This window comes from Equus asinus, chromosome 3 (assembly GCF_041296235.1).
Source record: "Equus asinus isolate D_3611 breed Donkey chromosome 3, EquAss-T2T_v2, whole genome shotgun sequence".
Classification (NCBI taxonomy): Eukaryota; Metazoa; Chordata; class Mammalia; order Perissodactyla; family Equidae; genus Equus; species Equus asinus.
The window spans coordinates 130,297,302-130,318,475 of record NC_091792.1 but is presented as its reverse complement, the minus strand read 5'-3'; the positions used below and the strand labels follow the sequence as shown (position 1 = coordinate 130,318,475).

Here is a 21,174-nt window from a genome sequence, read left to right as displayed (position 1 = left end):
ATGAGGTACGTGAAGGCGGGACACATCCTAGAGAGCATACACACCAAGGAGCAGGGATATGAGCCATCAACATGTGTAGAGCTTAGTAAAAGTTGTTTGTTATGGCTAACAGGAAGGGTGCTACAGATGGTAACTGAGGAGAGAGAAAGCTAAAAATACCGACAGGAGCCAAAACATGGTGTCTTTAATGCTAAATCCTAGCCTCAACCGCTTCCTGAATATCGTTCCCCTTCACATAAAAATAAGAGTAATGTTTACTGAGAACTTGCTATGCGTCAGTCTCTGTTCTAAGTGTTTTATGTGTATTAACTCATTTAATCCTCACAACAATCCAGCAGTAGATGCTATTATTATGCGTTTTCTTTCACAAGAGGAAACTGAAGGCCAGAAAGGCTAAATAACACGTTCCTAGCCACACGGCTATATTTACGCTCAGGCGGTCCGACTCTAGGGGCCAAACTATTAACTACTCTGCCTCTCATTAGTATGTGATATTTGAAATATTTAAAACATTAAATTTTATAAAGGTGATTTGGAGGCTAAAGGCTCTGCACAATATTTCTTTTTATTTATTCTTATTTCAGAATCACGTTTAAACTGTGCTTTTTTTATGTTTTCATATCTGGAGGTAGTCTATGCTTTCACTCTTTTCTTTTTCAGGTTTGTTTGGGGTTTTTTTGGGAATTGCTGCCTATTTATTTTTCAAAGAAATTTCACAATAGTTTTGTTGAACTAAAATTTGGGATTAGAGGATTTTAGTTAAAAGTTCATTGAATTTGTAATTTAAACTGGAAAGTATTCAGTGTTTCCACCCAGCAAGGGGTGTGTATTTCTTCATTTACCTTCTTTCAAATTTATCAACACATTTTTATAATTTTCTTAAAATAGGTAGCATTTAATAAGATTATTCTTAGATGTGTTATTTTTGTGCAAGTGTAATATCTTATGTTTTATAATTCTCTATTATTGGCATATAGGAATGCTATTTCTTTGTATATGATTATTTTTCCTGAAATGTGAAATACTAAAATTACCACTCAAAAACTATAAAAATAGAAAAGGTATATACTTTATTCAATAATGTTCAAAACATTGAGAAAAGATTTGGGTCAATATGAAAGGCTACAGATGAAATATGGTATTTTTGTTCATTGTTGATATATGTTTTAGTTCACATTCGAAGTGCCGTCCCTGATGCATTTTCGTCTAACTTTTCCCATAATAAGAGAGAAGGAAACGCGGTGTAAGTGTCCTAGTGCCGCCTCCCTCAAATTACGTTGCTCTGCATGACCCATCCTAAGTCTCACAGTTCAAGCTAATCATTGACAGAGCTTTACAATCACAAGCTTTTACTGAAGGCTTGATAAGACAGTCGAGCAGTGAGTGGCAAATGAATCCAAGCTGGGCGGCAGGCTCTCCAGGGAATGAATGGATTTTTTCCGGCTCGGATGAAAGAAACACACGCTATAGGAAAACAATGTCCAACGGGGGACTGCAAAGATCTGTCATCCTGTCAGTGTTTATTCTCCTACGAGCTGTGACCGGATTCTCTGGAGATGGAAGAGCTATATGGTCTAAAAATCCTAATTTTAGTCCGGTAAATGAAAGTCAGCTGTTTCTCTATGACACTTTTCCTAAAAACTTTTTCTGGGGCGTTGGGACTGGAGCATTTCAAGTGGAAGGGAATTGGAAGACAGACGGAAAAGGACTCTCTATATGGGATCATTTCATCCATACACACCTTAAAAATGCCAACAGCACGAACAGTTCCAGTGACAGTTACATTTTCCTGGAAAAAGACTTATCGGCCCTGGATTTTATAGGAGTTTCTTTTTATCAGTTTTCAATTTCCTGGCCAAGACTTTTCCCTGATGGAATCGTGGCTGTCGCCAACGCAAAAGGTCTCCAGTACTATAATACCCTTATCGACGCCCTAGTACTTAGAAACATTGAACCTATAGCTACTTTATACCATTGGGATTTGCCTTTGGCACTACAAGAAAAATATGGGGGGTGGAAAAATGAAACCATAATAGATATCTTCAATGACTATGCCACATACTGTTTCCAGATGTTTGGGGACCGTGTCAAATATTGGATTACAATTCACAACCCATATCTAGTTGCCTGGCATGGGTATGGGACAGGTATTCATGCCCCTGGAGAGAAGGGAAATTTAGCAGCTGTCTACGCTGTGGGACACAACCTGATCAAGGTACTGTACAGCTGGCTTCATATCATAGCTTCAGAATATAAGGAGCAGGAGCTAAAAGGAAACACTGAGAAATGTATCTTCCTTTTAAATAATTCTTTTTATTGAAATCAACTGAACTAATTTTAGTCTAACTCACAATTTCTGTCCTCAGTTTGCATATTTAGTGGATGTTTTATTTAAGCTATTATTAATGTATTAATCCAATTATTTCCCTTAAAAGTTGCACTTTCAAAATTATTTAACTATTTTTAAAGCTACGATTATACGTTAAAGAGAGAGAATATGAGTTTGCTTTCATTCTGTGGAAAACCAGTATTTATAAATTTAATTGTCGAAACCCTTTTCTGACAACATGCAACCATTTCAGAATTATGTCTACATGACCATTTCAACTATGTATTTGTTGTTAGTATTGCTATTCTTAGTAATACTTAGTGATAGTAAGCTAAATAAGTGTTGGATAACTGATACACATTAAGTACAGGAATTGAAATAAACGTACTTCACAGTTGGTTTATTTGGCACATGACAGAAAAGATGAGATTAATTGTTCTGGGAGGTAAAATTAAACTAGTAATATAAAAACTTGGAAGAATATGGTCTACTAAGTGTTTTAAAGCAGTGTATTTCAAAAGTCAGAGTTTATGTTGGGAAATGTCACAATTATTAAAACAATACGAAAATGTAAGCAAAATAACAGCTAATGTTTATTGAGTGCTTACTACGTGCCACAGACTACATTAAGCATTTTCCTTGCACTATTACATTTCCTGCTCACGGCAACCTTATGGACTAGGTCCTACCATTATCCCCATTTTAAAGAGGAGGAAACTGAAGCTTAGCGAGATTAAATAACTTGCCCAAGGTTACAGAGTAAAATGCAGCTGCTGTGAACATGGGATTGTATATGACAACATAATTAAACTCTGAAAGCCTTTATTAAGAAAGTTTTTAAAAGTGCAGTCTTTCAGGGATTTTCAAGAGATTTCACCTCACACTGAAGTTAATATCTAGAATCAGGTTTAACTTTTTGAGCCAAATAGTTTACTTGGGAAAAATAAATTACTCTGGACACCTGTTACATTTTGAAAATGAAAATCCCTTATTAGAAGAGTTTCATAATGTGCTAGGAGAAGGAATTTGATTTTTTAATAATCAAATGTTAAATATAGAGAAATAGAAAATATGTATAGAAACATAAAATAATTCCATATCTAAGTTTGCACATACAAAAATACCTGCTAACCCTTCTTTTCTTTTTGAACTTTCTGGATTATTCTACATGTGTGTTGTGCTGTGGTTCAGTCACATCACCCTTGCAGTCAACAGACTGCATTAGGATTTCAAGGTCATTTACATATCTTTGAATAGAGTTGTATATAGAATATATTATTAATGTGTGTGGATATACTATGATACAGCAAATGAGACCTTAAAGGAGTGAAAACTTATAGCTATTAACTATGAAGATTATGCATATATAAGTTAGAAAAACATTCCTTGTATCTAGTTCTTTTAATTATTAAGACAACATATGCTCCTGTAAAGTGAGAAACATCAGATTGTACCAAATGATAGAAAGTGAAAAAGATCAATTCCTCTCTCCCTCTTCACCCGACAATCCCAACCTCGAGGAAACTACTGTTAATAGTTTCTTATATAGTCTTTTTAAAGTTTTCTCTGCAAATACATGGACACATATGTTTATTTAACCTTATTATAAAGAAAAATATTCTAAAGTGTTGAAAAGTTTTTGGTTACCTGGAAATACGTTAACAATTAGAATTTTCACGAAAAGTATATATAAGTGGTTAATTTAAAGCCTTTAAAACTGGCCAGCTGATAAAAATACGTAGGAAAAAGTTGCAACTAACAGATATTGCTTCCAAACTTAGCATATAAAGTGCTATATTTTCTGATGTTTTTAGTTTTTCTCTATTTGAGATAAGCTCTGCCTTTAACACAAAACTAGCACTCTCTGAGAATGAGAGGAATTTTGTTGTTTTAAATTGAGGGATTATATTTTTAAATTATTGTTTTCCAGATAATTTCTTCCATCTCTTTAAAATTTCTAAATCACTAACCTAAGTAAGGAGTGTAAGGGGTCTCTTGAAATTAGTCAGAAAGTGAAACATGCTGCATAACCCCATGATTTCTAGCACCAGAGGGAAATCTTGCCATGGTCTAGTGGCCTGAGGTGAACTTGTTTTCCCCACTTTTCCCCTCTCTGTCCTTCCTTGAACATAGAAAAGATTAATTTGATATTTTATGTTGCAACAAAGTATTTCTTCCTTGTTGTGCCACCTGTGACCCACAAGAAGCATTCTTTAGGATTAGTTTTTAGTCCAATAACACTTATTAAGATAAGCCTAATGGAAAACTAAATTCATTGGTGATTATAGACCACTTTATTCCCCAATCCTCAGATATTGAAAAGATTTCATAGTGGCTTTTGGGGTCTTTTTAGTTCCAGGATGATCTTGAAAACTCCATCCCAGTCTGAAATGTCCTGGTTTGGAGGAGACCTGAATGGTCTAGCCAGTGCTGAGATTGACCCGGAATGTAGATTCCACCTTATTGTAGATCTGCTGATTATCTTAAAGTGAGTCTAAGCCTCAGGTAAAAATTTGCCATAATCACGCCTACTAAGGGATGCTCCACTCTGAGTTTGTAACAATATTTGGAAGAGAAAGAGGGTGCATTTTCCGGCTTGACTATCTCCAAGCACAGTAATCATAGCTTTATATATTATCTATAATTTTTGCAACAACCTTGCCAGGTACCTATTATTATCCCCATTTTACAGAGCGTTATGACTAACAAGCATCATGTCACTCCCCTGCATTAAATCCATTAGTGGCTCCCCAAAGCTTTGGGGATAAAGTCCTGACATTTCCTCAACACCTTCAAGACACAACCCCTAGCCACCTTTCCAGCCTCTTTCCTGGCCACTCTCCCATCCCCATCACTAATGCCAAATCCTTGTACCCAGCATTCCACTATAAAGCACTACTAGCAGTGTCTCAATTTTACCTTACTATTCCTCTCCACTCTGCCTCTGCTAGCGCTCTATCCACCTAGAATGCCCTTCTTACTCCCTGCTTTACCCACCTAATGTCCTTCAAGACTCAATCTAGGCAGCCACCACCTCTAAGATATTCTTGACCTGTTAGGGTTAGTGCCCCTCCTGAAGGCTCCCATGATAAGACGTGCTTGCTTCTGTCATAGCACTCACACCATAAGGAACTTTTCTGTCTCCCAACTAGCCTGCGCGTTCCTTGAAAGGCGAGATTATTTTTTATTTATCTTTGTGTTTCCAGCACCTAGCACAGAATGATAGGTATGTGCTAGGTATAAATGTTTGTTGAATGAGTGATTTAGGATTTCTCTCTTAAACCTTGTAATCAAAGAACCAATCACAAGCTCAAAAGTCATATTTCATTGCATTATTGCTAATTCTTGAAATATTGCCTATATTAATCCAGTGGTGTATTAGTCAAGACTCTTGGTTACAAGTGACAGAAACCTAATTTAAGTTGACTTAAGCAGAAATGAGCAATCTCCTGGCTCAGTAACGAAATCACAGTGATGAACGGACCCTATAACCAAGACACTCTCGGAAGCCCTTTATCTCGATCTCTCATGTCCATTTCTTCTTGTGGGTCATTCTCTGCTTTGCAGAGGGAAGATTTCTCTCTCCAAAATTCAGTTTTTAAAATCCCAGAGTCAGATTCCAGCCTGTTTGGCCTATGTGCTAATCCCTTAGATCGGCGAAGCCCCAAGATTTCACATTGGCAAAGGCAATAATGGTGTCTGTTTTCATTCTATTTTTAAATCAATAAAAATGCATAATAACTTGAATTTTGGATTTCAAGTTATATCAATAAATTTGCATAATAACTTGAATTTGTGGATTTCTGCCCCATAAAAGGGAACATTTGAGAGCCTCTGAGGAAACATGCACAGAGGTTTGGGGAGATGAGTTTGCTCATAAGATGGTAACTCATTCGGTTTATTACTCCACTAAATACTCCACTCCATGCTTCCATGGCTTTAAATCATTATGTTTCATAGAAATATACTTTTACATCTGATCATTTCATAGCTTTAAATCATTATCTTTCATAGACATGTACTGGTTATATACTACCAGGCTTTCTCAACCTTGGCACAACTGACATTTGGGGACAAATAATTTCCTTGTCGTGATGGGCTATCCTGTGCATTGTAGGATGTTTAGCACCACCCCTGGCCTCTACCCACCAGATGACAGTAGCGCCCTTGTCCCAGGGTTGTGACAACCAAAACTGTCTACAGACATTGCCAAATGGCCCCTGGTGGGGATGGGGAGGCAAAGCTCCTCCCCCTTTCCTCCCATGAAAACCACTGATTTATACTTATAATAGACAGCTGCTTAAAGGCACAAAGCATAAAGAACAAGGACATTGAAATTTAACTAGTATAAAGGACATGAAATTGCAATAAAATCAATTTTATAAAATTGCCTCAGGGAGATTTTGACCAGATCTGTAAGGTTCATACCTAAACTCAAAATTAACTTATAGCATATCAGGATGTTTTCAGAGAAGAAACAATGTTTTAAAAAAATGTTAAATGAGGAAATAACATTGATGATGATATCTAAATTAGATTTTCAAACATTGGGAATAAACTCTCCCTAGTGGCTTTGTGTTATTTATCAAACACTTGAAAGAGCTGCCCCAAACCATTTCTCTTATATAGTTATTTATAAAGAAAACACTAAACCTACTTTTTTGAACACTTATACGTTTTTTTCTTTTCTTCTCCTCCCCAAAGCCCCCCAGTACATAGTTGTGTGTTCTAGTTGTGAGTGCTCTGGTTGTGGCATGTGGGATGTCACCTCAGCATGGCCTGATAAGTGGTGCCATGTCTGCACCCGGGATCCAAATTGGCACAACCCTGGGCCGCCCAAGCAGAATGGGCACACTTAACCACTCGGCCACGAGGCTGGCCCATGAAAGCTTATACTTTTTTAAAAAGCAAAATTCAAGAGTTAAACAAAATGTTATTAGCCGTTTTTATCCTTTTTTGATGCCATAACACTGTGTTTCACAAATTTTACATTGTTGTGCATCACTTTATGTTGGCTTTTCATGTTGCCTTTTTTGTTTATTTGCATATCCAAGTGCAACAGGTACTATTATTTGCTAAAATATTTTTCTTTAAAATATTTATTTTGAGGGGGCCGGCCCTGTGGCCTAGTGGTTAAGTTAGGTGCGCTCTGCTTTGGCGGCCTGGATTCTGATCCTGGGTGCAGACCTACACCATCCGTCTGTCAGTGGCCGTGCTGTCATGGTGGCTCACATACAAAAAGAGGAAGATTGACAACAGATGTTAGCTCAGGGCAAATCTTCCTCAGCAAAAAAGAGGAAGATTCAACAGACATTAGCTCAGGGTGACTCTTCCCCAGCAAAATAAATAAATAAATAATAATTTTTAAATGTGCCATAAAATGCTTTTTATTATGTAGTTAAAATAATTTTCATAATGTAAAAATATTTATTAAATTAGAAAATGCCAATAGTTATATTTATGTATTGAGCATTTTAAATACAATTTATTTTCTGAATATTTTAAATTTATTTTAAACAAACTTTTCAATCCAACCTTTAATAAAATAGACTTCTATGAAATCAAATGTATGTCAACACTTTTTTGTATATACCACACAAATGATGAAATAATTTTTTAAATTCCTCAGGGGTTCAAGAGATTGCTTAATACTGTGAAAGAGTTTTTCAGGACAAGAAATGTTGGGAAATTCTACTCTAGGTCAAGGCCTTACCAACTTGTTCCTGAGCCTGGGATAAGGTTTTATTTATTCTCTGTTTTCCCACCTCTTTCAGGAACTTTGTTGTAGCATTTCTTGGCATCATTTCTTCAGAGAAGTTCACACAAGGCTGGGTATGTTTTAGGTATTTAATACATAATTCAATTGATTATTTTCTATTTGAGGAAGACCTATCTTGTCCCAGAAAGAATTTAAAACTGCAATTGAATAAAAGTGGATTTCAGACACACACACACACCCCAACACAGATTCTGGCATAAACATATAGTCTTTTCAGAACATGCAAATCAGTTTTTCCTAAAAATTTTACATTAAAAGCCCATCTTGAAACAAGCTGTAGAAAGTTGACACCTCTTAAAGCTGAGTGATGTGTTCATGAGGGTTCATTATATTATTCTTTCTGTGTTTATGTGTGATGACAATTTCCACAATTAAAAGTAAAAAATAAATAAAATAACGTAAAGAGAATATTTTATGTTTTAAAAGAAAAGAAAATCATTTTTATATAGTACACTGAAAAGCTCTGTTGAAATTCTTAACCAAAATTTAGTGTTAAAACTGCAAAAACAGCTGTGAAAAAGCTACCATTCAGGGCCACCCTGGTGACGTAGCAGTTAAGTTCCTGTGCTCCACTTGGGCAGCCTGGGTTCACAGGTTGGGATCCTGGGTGCAGACCTACACACCACTCATCAGGCCACGCTGTGGCGGCGTCCCACATAGAGGAACTCGGACCTACAACTAGGAGGTACAACTATGTGCCCGGGCTTTTGGAGAAAGAAAAAGTCACCATTCACGTGATTAATAGCTAAGCCTTCTTTGCCAACAGACTGCTGTAACAACGTTCTTGACCAAGAAGGCTGCAGTGTTTCACAGGCACTTTTAAATAGATTAAATGTCATTTTTAAACCTCTTCTGCCCAGCCCCCAGCAATATCTTGAAGACTAAGCGTAATATTCTGAAATGGAAATATTAGCAGGAGCCTTTTTTAGCTTGTCTTCGTTAGGTAGAAGCAAAATCTTCAAGGATCAGCTGAAATGACTTTTTCTTCTCGGAAAAAAATACAGGAATTTTTAAAAACTCCCTTGTTAAACTTGAGTTGCAAGACAATAACGTACCAAAATTAATTTTTGCCAAATCTTGTAACTAAAAAACTAGGCCAAGTTTTTCTGTCAACGAAGGACAGAAAAAAGAAGGTTGAAAACAATCATTTGTTACCTGCCACTACTTTCCCCTCCCACACCAAAACAAAACAAAAAAAAGAACACAGAAATGGGGAGAAGAAAGAACAGAAATTCATCTTAATTCTTTTTTTATTTTGAGGAAGATTAGCCCTGAGCTAACATCTGTGCCAATCTTCCTCCAGTTCACATGTGGATCGGCACCACAGCGTGGCTGAGGAGTAGCATAGGTCGGCACCCAGGATCCAAACCTGTGAACCCAGGCTGCCAAAGTGGAGTGCACCAAGCTTGACTACTGCGCCACTGGGCCGGCCCCTGGTCTTAATTCTTAAAGTGGAGAATGAGACAATTATTACAGATGACTTGTTGACATTCTATAATACTATTCTTAATAATTATAAGAAGAATATTTTATTGTATGCTTACTGTAGTGTCAGACACTGTACTAGGTACTTTTCATATATTATCTCATCTAATGCTCACATCAACCCTGCCAGGTAGGTTTTCTTACAGCCATTTTATAGCTGAAAAAACTGAAGCCCAGATAAATTTACCTGAGTTCACACAGCTGAATATGCGTGGGTTTTTTACTCCATAATAACTGTTAGAACCAAAATTCAAATGTTATCTGTCTGAACTGAGTTAGCAAGGTTTGATGACATGAATCAGCTACCTAGCTTAATGAAAAAGAACAATTTACAGCCTCGAAACCGTGGCAGCCACTTCTGTTGAAGCTGACTCAACAGATATTTGACTTCACTGCCTATTTAAAGACCAAAACAATCTATTGACATGTTGTGTTTGCCCACAAAGCCCATGACCCGTTTATCCCTGACTCATATATTAACCATGAGGATTTTCATTTGTCCGCGTGATTTTAATTTTCATTTGCTCAAGACTTTAGTGTCCCATTTAAGGGATGTTAAATCACATGTGTACCCTTGGCAATACAATCTAAAGTTTAGATAAATGTTAACATAATTATTCATTTAATAAGCTAATGCATAGAACCTATATTATAATCCCAACTCATCTCCATTAGGACCTAAGACATCACTAACAAAATATAGGAAATAATGATCAAAGTTAAAAATAGCACTTTTTAGACGTTTCTAATCAAATCTGAATAAAAGATGAAAATTGCTTGCGAATAAGAATTGCCAGAGACAGTTTCTATAACCAGAATACCTTTGTTAGATATAAGTCACGTGAAAAATCTATTTGTAGACGACAACTGGTATTCTCAAACCTTCACGAGAGCAATATTTACTTTTTCTAATCATTAAGTAGAAAAGTTATACTTCAGTGAATGATTAACAAGTTTAAATAAATGCAATTATAAATGCTCAGAGAATAACACTGTGATCGTATTTAAACAGCTTGAGTTGATATGAACACTCTCATACATGGAAAATTAGGCCCAACTGGAAATCAGAAAATATTGTAAGTAATGGAAACAGTGCTAGATATGATGAAACTGTGAACTGAGGGAACTTTACATTCATTTATAGCATAAAATAAGTCACTTCATTGCATAGAAAAAGTCTCACTGAGAAAACTCAACATTAGAAAATAGTCTATGTTAAAAGAAAAAGGAGAAATTAAAACTATTGAACATTCACAATGATTCTGTTGCTGAAAAGTAGTGGAGACGTTGAGGATAATTAGAACCTTCTAACTCACTAACCATTGGAGAGTGAGTCACGAAGTAATTAAAGTGGTTCCTCGATGATCTGGTGGTGCTATTTGAAAATGTTTTGGGGGAGCCTTGAGGCTGCTGAAAACCAGGATCTTTCAGTGTTTGGGGAAGTTCATTTGTTGGTTCTTCATAGCGTCATATCTTGACGTGAGATTATGTGACTGAGTCTTAAATAAAGAGCTGGGTTTACTGTTATGGATTCTTCTCTCATGTTAATCACGTCTGTGTTGTATGTTTCCTCCTTTTACCTTTGAATATCAACATGTTCTCATGGAGTGAAAAAACATTCTTTAACATATAACGAAATCCAGAATAACTGAACTTTTTATTCAAGTTTCTGTTTTTTCCTTTGAAATTTTTGGAACTTTGGAGAAACTGAAGCGCAATAGCATAGAGCAATTAAACTCACTGATAGAACTATCAGCTCCAACCAATTTTCCTGACTTTTTTTTCAAGATTTTATTTTTTTCCTTTTTTCTCCCCAAAGCCCCCCAGTACATAGTTGTGTATTTTTAGTTGTGGGTCCTTCTATTTGTGGCATGTGGGATGCCACCTCAGCATGGCTTGATGAGCAGTGCCATGTCCACGCCAGGATTCGAACCAGTGAAACCGGTGAAACCCTGGGCCGCCGAAGCAGAGCGTGCGAACTTAACCACTCGGCCACGGGGCTGACCCCCTGACTTTTTTAAATTATGAAAATAATGCATTTTTACTGCAAAACATTCAAACAATACAGAAAGACATAAAGTTTCAAATGAAGGATCTCTTCTTTTCTTACTCCCTAACCCCATACCCCAGAAGCAACAACTGTTAGCAGCTTGTTCAACCTCCAAATGTTTTTCTGTGCATATATAAACACATAGATATAGTCATATGCTTTTACAAAATTTGAATCATATTATTACAGTGTTTTGCTTATCATTTCTGATTAACTGAAACATAGAAATATACTGTTTTTGTTCTACTTATTTCTGTAATTTTCTCTCCCATTAGAGGTCATAGAAAAGGCAGGAGCTATCTTGTTAACATTTTTTCTAAATGCCTGCCAAGTTGCCTTGTATTTGTTAAATAAGTGTTTACAGAGTTGAATTTAAGCAATTCATTAATGTAAATGAATAAAGAGTGAAGAAAAGGATAAAATAATAGCCATGGGTAGAAGGATGAAGATAAATAAAAATGATTTATCTAAACTTGCTTTTGCCGATGTGTACAATTTGTGTAAGAGAAAAAAACAGAACAGGAGGTAATGCTGATGCACTCTCTGTTCGACTGGGTACTGAGGTGGTGCCCCAGCTGGTGAGGCTGGATAAAGGCATAATCAGACCATCACTGTCAGCCTGCCTCTTTATAGAGTGTTCTTGGCACCCAAACTCTGTCACACGGCTTTCTCAGTATACTGGCCCTTGTTTTTGTGCCATGTCTGTTGCATACCTCCTTGGATTTTCACAGCCTGTTCAATCACCTTTGGCCTAAGGTGTAAAAGTGTGTTTCAAAGGCACATAATTTAATGTGCATAATGTCCCGGAAATCACAGTGACCTAAAAAGCCAAAGGACTTAGTTCTAATCCTAGCTTTGTCACTGAGACCTTGGGCAAGTCACTTATTTCTTGGGCTTCAGTTTCTTCACCTATACTGGAAATTTTTAAAAAATTGGACCAAATGACCTCTCAGGTCTGTCCTCTACCTCTAGTTAGCATGCAAGAGCATGGAACTCAGAGCAATACAGCCCAGGCTTGACTTAGTTCGTGAAACTAGACAAGTTACCTCACCTCTCTACCCCTTGGTTTCCTCTCCTCTAAAATGGGAATCGTAATAGTATCTGCCTCGCAAGATTTAAATGAGGATGAAATGAGACAGCACATGGAAAGGGCTTTGAACAGTTCTTGGCACGTTTGGCGCTAGAGACGTGTTGGTTGCTATTGCTATTTATGTTATTAATTTTCTACGGTTCTGTAACTTAATCACTATTCTGTTATATTTGATCATGAATGTCACTCATCTTTAAGGATCATTTAAGGGGCTGGCCCAGTGGCACAGAGGTTAAGCACGCACAATCTGCTTTGGGGGCCTGGGGTTCGCTGGTTTGGATCCCGGGTGCGGACATGGCACTGCTTGGCGAGCCATGCTGTGGTAGGCGTCCCAAGTATAAAGTAGAGGAAGATGGGCTTGGATGTTAGCTCAGGGCCAGTCTTCCTCAGCAAAAATAGGAGGATTGGCAGCAGACGTTAGCTCAGGGCTGATCTTCCTCAGAAAAAAAAGGACCATTTGATTACGACCTGTGTGAAGGTGCTGCAGTGTTAAACACTATGCAAGCACAGCATCCCTTTCCCCTTGAGTCTGACATTGACAATGGTGTAAAGATCATCATCCTCAGTCAAGACAGTCAACTGTGGAAGTGTTCTCCGAGGGATCCATTTAGCCTCTGATATCAGTGAGGACAATATCCAATGCCATATGGCTGGTTCTAGCAAAGAGGCACAGGGAATTACATATAAACATTACATGCTGTGCTAGGCACTTGGACAACTACATGGTTTTCTGAACACCCCAAATTTGCTGGCAGGTCCTTCATGACCTTTCTAGGTGATCCTGAATTCCAGACATACATAGATATTTTCCTCTCAGCATGCAAGAGTGGGATATGGTACCTTCATTCCAGGACTGTTTATTTTAATAACCAAGTATAGCAGAAAGAAAATACAATTTTAAGACAGTATGTTGTGGTTTGTGTCAAATAGCCTTTCCCCAACAGCTTCAAAATTTAGAAGTGGCAGGACATAGAAGCAGGATGGTTTTAGTAAAGGAATTAGAGAGGCCTGGGTTCCAATCCCTGCTCCACCACTGTCCAGCCTCTGTGAACTCCAGTTTCTTCTCTAAAATGGGAAAAATAAGATCTGCCTTACAGAGGCTGTATTTTCAACGATGTGTGTCAGGGGATCAACAAACTAGCTGTTCTGTAGCAGGCATTCATTCAACAAGTATTGTATGCCAGTCCAGGGGTGCTCTTTAAGGAAGAAAACCCCACAAAATTATGAACACAAAAGTTGGTACAAAAGTAAACATTTATTTAGAATGAGAAAAATATCACAATAAATTACTGTAGTCTTGGAGATTCAGATTCCTTTTTTTCCTGTGACCTTTTTAGGGAATTCTTCAGAAATACTTACCTAGAAATGCTTCCACTCAGAACCTGGCTCCCAACCCACCTAGGACATTTACAGTGCCCCATGCAAGTGAGGGACCCTAAAGCTTCAGCTTCCTTAGGTTCATGGTAAATCTGCCTTTGTTGCGGGCCCAAAAATGATAGGTCTGATTTTTGTTATTGTAATAACTATATTATTTGTGGTTTCTGTATTGACTGTCTTTAACTCTTCATTCCTAAATCCTGAGGAAAGGCTTCAAGTCACCACAGGCCAGTTTAGCTTCAATTACACTCTGAGATATGGTCCAGCTGCATGAAAAAATTAGTAACAGGACCACTATTGTTAATGTACTAATACCAGAAAGCTTAAAATATCATTCCACCCTCTGCAAAGTTGGCACGCAAATGTTCTCCTTGGGCACGGAACCTGACCTTCAATAAAGTTCCAATTTACTAACATTGATTTCTTCTAAGCTCCCTTCTAATATCTGGGGAAACCCACCGATGCTTCTTCATTTAATTAATTATGAAATTTATTCTATACTTTTTTCTCTTCGTGTTGCCTGGTTTAGATTCTAGCTCAGGTGTTAGTTTAATTTAGTAATATTATAGTTGAAATTAGAATTCTATAACAATAATAGGTCCCTTGTTTTGAAGGAACAAATATATTAGAGTTTAGTTTTTACATGATTCCTACGGGGAAAGCCTGAAACTATACAAACTGAGAATGATCAATGATTTGTTAGAATAATTTGAAAACATAATGATTGAAAAGAAAATAAGAGGAAAATTCGTTAAAATGAAAATCTGAACTTGAACCATTAAAACTAGGATGGTATTTTTCTTAACGAAAGGTGGTAATTTTTGTTAATACTTAAATTCTCTCCTAAGAATAATGAGGGTAAGATATTGTTTCCAAGAGAATTTCAAGATTGCCAAAAAAATTCAAAGAAAAAACAGTCACATAATATATATTTTAAGGAAATAATAGTCACACAATTTTGTAGCAATGAACAGTAAAGTTCACGTACCTTAAGCACTCACTAAACATTTGTGGAACACAGAATGAATGAATGAATGAATGTTAAATAATCAGGAAGAGCAGCAATTGTAATTAGCAGAAAACAACACTAGTATAAAGAAGTGCTGAGTAGATGAAAAAAACGAACCAAACTGAAATCAATCCCAGTAGGAACGGTACTTCGAATTTTGGATTTTGATCTTTTTCTGGGGCTAGCAATACTTTCTCATGAGGCTGGGCAGAGGCAGCGAGCCACAGCTCCCGGTCAACACGCGATCACAAGGGTAAACAACCCATTCACTTACAACCATTCTGTCCCCATCCAACCATTCCGTTTTTCACTTTCAGTACAGTATTCAATAAGTTACATGAGATACTCAACACTTTATTATAAAATAGGTCTTGTTTTAGATGATTTTGCCCAGCCGTAGGCTAATGTAAGTGTTCTGAGCACGTTTAAGGTAGGCTAGACTAAGCTCTGACGTTCAGTAATTCACCTGATGTTCAGGTGTATTAAATGCATTTTCAATTTACGACATTTTCAGCCTATAATGGGTTTATAGGGATGTAACTCCATTGGAAGTTGAGGAAGATCTGTATTTGAAATTTACATTTGTGTAGTTTCCATAATGTCTTCACGTATGTTACCTGGTTCCATCTTCACAACCGTTCTCTAGAGTATTTATTTTTAGCTCAGTATAATGGAGGAGGGCACTGAGGCTGCCGAGAGGGAAACGATTTATCCAAGATCATAAATCTACTTAATAGCATGGCCAGTACTAGACCCCGGGTCTCCTGCTTTCAAGACCTGGGCCTTGTCCCCTATAGTACCATGTAGGTGAGTAGCATCTTTATATCATTCTTGATGGTCATACATCCCCAAATAGAGCAATCAATGTTTCTAAGTGTTCAATGTAATGGTCAAAGAACACTCAGATCAATGGACAAAATGTGTGGAAAGCAGTTTGGAAATACGTAAAACAATTTTAAAAATAGGTAGCCCATTCCTGGGATTAACAAAAGGCAATAATGTAAGAAAATTAAAAGCCATATGCCCCAAATTAGTTATGACAACATTATTTATGACAGGAAAAAAGAAAGACAGAGAGAGGAAGAAGGAGGGAGGGAAGAAAGAAAAACAAGCTAATTTCTATTAAAAGAGAGAGATGACAGTAAATCATATTTCATCACATTGGTGAATTGTTATACTGTTAAGATCATTATGAAGACTAAAAACAACGTGGAAAAAGTTCAAAGTGATTTTAGCTGGGAAATATATTTGGAAAAGCTAGAAGGGAACACAAAAATATGAAAACAGCTTGCTATGATCATGGAGTTTTAACATAAATTTTCTTTGACAGTTTTTATTTAACACTTTATAAAATACCCTTAACATTAAACAAGTTCATAGTTCACGTGAAGATATTTCAGCCAAAAGTGACTACCATCACGCACAGATTTGGAAATTTAACTTTTGACAGATGACTGGGGTTCCCTAAATGCAGACACACATGATGTGCAGGACTCGTTCCTCTGTCTGTAACCCCATCCTTCCACAGCACTCCCTTCCACCAGTGTCCCGCCGTGTCTTCCTGACCCAGAACCCCCTCTTCATCTTGTTTCTAAAGTTATGCCAGATATCTTATTTGTTTCCTATCATCCACAGAATTTATCTGAGTCTGGACTTCCAGGAGCATCAAAGAAAACTGCTCCATTAGACTAGAGGAGCGAACAGAATGAGATATTAGGCCTCTGGCCGGCTCTGACATCAGACCCTGATAGCTGGCTCAAAAAGAAAAAGCTGCTGACTTCCCCTTTAAGCTACGGAATCTAAAGAACAAAGGTTGAAGCTCCCTTAAATCAATCATTCCAAAGGTAGCTGGCCTTGTACAAGATAGAGTGTAACCTTGGGAAATCGCAGACTGACTGTTGTGCAAGGTTGCAGGCCCAGGTTGTGCTCTCCTGCCAACCCCATTTTAGTTTTGCCAACAGACCTCCTTAATGAGCATCAGACCAAAGGACACCACATAGATACCCCTGTTTCATGATGATTTATGTCAAACTCACTATGTGGAACAATACTTTTTACCCTGTTAGTTGGCAAACAGGATCAAATTATAACCATAAGCGCTGCACAAAGAACCTCCCCCACATTCTCTTCATGAGAATGGAGAGGCGGTCTTCAGCTGAGAGCAAAGATAACCCTAGATACCTTGATAGCCTATGCAAATAGCAGCAAAGGTGAAAGAGACACTGTGGAACCCAAAGGTCACCTTGGGGCATGACAACACACGCATATATATGTATAAATCTATATATACACTCAGAAAATTTGCTTGGAAAATGGTTGCAAAGGTACCAGTCTGTTGTCTTCTCAGCTGTCTTATTTGTCATTAAAATGCTGATGTAACCAAACTTTTATCACAGTTTAGGTCATCTTTCATGTAATCATGTTCTATTGTATGAAATAAAACATCTATTTTAAAGATACTCACCCCTCCTTTTTTTTCTATTAGGACTGGTTAGTTCCCATTACAACTGGTTTAATAAATTTGTACTGATTCCATCTCACTTTCCCTTTAGTGTCTGATGGGATCATATTTTTGCAAGGCAGCTGGTTCATGGCTCAGAATCTTACGTGTGCTCAGTGCTTTACAGTTTACACATCAGGGGTGCACCACAGCCCTGAAGAGGCGTACTGATCGCTGGGGCTTGAATGGATGAAAGCCCTGAGGCTGGCAAGGGATTAAGTGACCGGTTAGAAAGCAAAGAACGTCCCCTCTGAATTCCTGTAATGCATGATGGCTTTTGTCTCACATCAGGGAAAAAAGCAGTTCTCAAGACTTTCCACTGTGATTCTAGCCCCAGAAAAGCCCAGAAAGAGTGGCTGAGACCACAAAAGGTGGAGTCTGTTCAAGGCTCCCCTGTGATTCCTTCCAAGAAGCTAGAACCTCAGGTTGGAGGCAAAGGAGGAGGCTCCAGCCAGAACACTTCTCTAAGAGGAGAGCATTCTCTTTTTTTTTTTTGTGAGGAAGATTAACCCTGAGATAACTGCTGCCAATCCTCCTCTTTTTTTTCTGAGGAAGACTGGCCCTGAGCTAACATCCATGCCCAAAGGAGAGCATTCTTAAGTATCCTTGGGAACTTGGATGATAAATGGTTCCAGGATCTTCCAATGAAAATTGAGCAAAGACAAGTAGACAGAAGTAATGCCTCGAGACACCTACTCCTTCAGAAAATCTTTCATGGAATGATTTAAATTAGCTATGCTTGCATAAAGCAAGGCGGCATCAGCTTTGGAATCCTCACCTCTTACAGTAACGCCCACCTTTCCCCATCCTGGAACATTTTTGGTGTCCACAGAATCTGTTAGGTTTGAACTGTTGCTCATATTTGATTATTTTTGACCTACAAAAAGGCACTTTCAGATTAATCCAACCCAATATAAAACATCTCTAATAAGCGAAAGAAAAGCTAAGGAGCAAGACTGAAAGAAAACTTTGTGAGTTAAAAATAGTAAAGGTTTGTGCACTTGTTTTAGAAATACCCAGATAGAAGAGAAATTGGGACACCTGGGAAGAGACATCAAAAGGCAGCAAGTCAAGCGCTGAGGGGAAGAGAGGTGGCTGTAACACAGACAAAGGCTGATTGTGTGGCTGGCGGGGACAGAGCGGTGGCCTTGGGCATTTATCTAGCCTAGAATCCTTAATTGCAGTCCTTAATGTTGGTTCCTCCTTCTAGTATAGCTCATGGCCCTTTATTGAACCATGCTTTCTGGCTTTAGTTATTTTTTCATTTAATGCCTTACTTTATGCCAATTTATATGTTTCTCTTTCACACATGTTAGTCTTATTTTCCCAATAAGATTGCTTGCTCCTGAGGGCAAGTTCCTGTGCCATTTATTTTAGCCTCCTCAGGGCAGGACAAGCCTGGCTTGAGTAAGTGGTCATTAAGTACCTATTAAACAGAATAGGACCTCGAAGCTGTTATGAGAGCTCGACTGGAAATGTAAACTCGGGGAAGACCAATAATAACATCCGTCTTTAGGCAGTCCCTCCTAGGTGCTCTATTTTATGCTGCATATTTACTATATACATTAGCTCTACATCTAACAACAACTTTACAAAGCATATTGTTAACTTCCTTTTGCAGCTGAGGAGTTCAGAAAAGTTAAGTGACTTGTCTAAGGCCACACAGTAAGTACCTGAACTTCAAGCCCAAGTGTGCTGACCCCAAAGCCCACGTTCTTTCCAGCTTTTCTGCTTTTTGCAGAGCCTGCCGCCCTTTTATCATAATAGTAATAATAGCCAAGGATTATAAAGAGGTTACTCTGTTCCAGGCTCTGTTCTAAGGCCCTATATGTATGTTAATTCACTCAGTCCTCACAACAAGCTTAGGAGGTGGCTCTATCATTATCCATTTACAGAATTTAGAGCCTGGATTATCCCGGACTTCTAAATTAGGGCCTAAGGGAGATTCCATAGAACAATGAAAGATCACTGGTCTGTGTCTTCTTATATAGAGGAAGAAACTCTATAATCCACATACTATCTCACCTGTACCCAGCCCAAACAAGGCCCAGGAAGGCAGCCAGGGAGAGAAGTAAGATGGAGGTTGGACAAGGGCTCTCTCCCTGCCCCTTGGCAATCCCCTCGGAGAGGCTTCAGGTTGGAAGCCCAGGGAGTGGACAGAAAGCAGACTTTGAGGTCATCAGGGCTCCCTGGCAGCTCTCCCCTGCATCACCCTATGTTTCATTAATTTGTTCATGAAAAGACCTTCCATCAGGCAAGTGACAATCCTTGTGAGGAAGGACAATAAAGATTAATAATATTTTCTTCTTAGGCTCATTCGAAAGTTTGGCATAACTACAACATAAATTTCCGCCCACATCAGAAGGGTTGGTTATCGATCACGTTGGGATCCCACTGGATTGAGCCAAACAGATCAGAAAACACGATGGATATACTCAAGTGTCAACAATCCATGGTTTCTGTGCTGGGGTGGTTTGCCGACCCCATCCACGGGGACGGCGACTATCCAGAGGTGATGAAAAAGAAGTTGCTCTCTATTCTACCCCTTTTCTCTGAAGCAGAGAAGAATGAGGTGAGGGGCACAGCTGACTTCTTTGCCTTTTCATTTGGACCCAACAATTTCAAGCCCCAGAACACCATGGCTAAAATGGGACAAAATGTGTCACTCAATTTAAGAGAAGTGCTAAACTGGATTAAACTGGAATATGGCAACCCCCGAATCTTGATTGCTGAGAATGGCTGGTTCACAGATAGTCACGTGAAAACAGAAGATACCACAGCCATCTACATGATGAAGAATTTCCTCAATCAGGTCCTTCGAGGTTGGTTGCGCATTAGCTCAATTTTTTAAAACTTTTTCAGTACTGATCTCATAGGATATTTAAAGTAACATTTGAATATATGGTTATTGCTGTTATTGGCCTTTCCTATCGTCCAATGTTGACAGAATTTTTAAATGTGACTCTCATGTCTTTTTAAATAAAAGTTTGAGAACAAAATAATTTTAGACTGTAGATACATCTTTAATTGGGAGCAAGATGCTGTTTCATTCTTTTAAGAAGGAAATAATGCTAAAAAAGATTTGTCCGAAGTTTTCTAACCGTAGTACTTTAGTCTGAAATGCTGAAAGCTTTTCTTGAAATCGGTGCTCCATTGACTCTATTACATGACTAAATGACGAAAAAGTCTGAAGACAAAGAATGAGCCATGAATGGCAAAGCTGAGTAATTTCTGTTGTTCCTGGATATGGCTCAGACCCCTACTTAGCCTCTCATTCTTTCTCCATTACTCAAGTAGTGACATCTACAGGTGGCTGATTGAAATAATGGAGTAGAATACAAGCTCAAATTACGATGGTTCTGGCCCCTGCAGAATTGGGCTCCATTTCTCTCAAATATAAAGAAACTCTCTGGATCTTTCTAAAAGTCTGTAGCTCTCTTTAGAAGTCATAAGCCTGGAGGAAAATCTCAGGTTCTGCAGGAGAGTCTTCAGGGGGTGCCCTCAGGGAGAGCAAGACCCTGCTGCCCTAACCTGTAGGAAGGAGCAGCATGGAAA

General features: G+C 38.1%; 1 protein-coding gene across 1 annotated transcript in view; it reads left to right on the top strand.

The window, feature by feature from the left end:
* Positions 1–1,278: 1,278 nt before the first annotated feature.
* KLB (klotho beta) overlaps positions 1,279–21,174 on the top strand; it is a 32,287-nt gene continuing 12,391 nt past the window's right edge. Inside the window, exons 1-2 of the mRNA XM_014857226.3 lie at positions 1,279–2,215; positions 19,931–20,441. Coding sequence (XP_014712712.3) covers positions 1,391–2,215; positions 19,931–20,441 — 1,336 coding nt within the window. The 5' untranslated portion in view covers positions 1,279–1,390. The remainder of the gene's footprint in view (positions 2,216–19,930; positions 20,442–21,174) is intronic.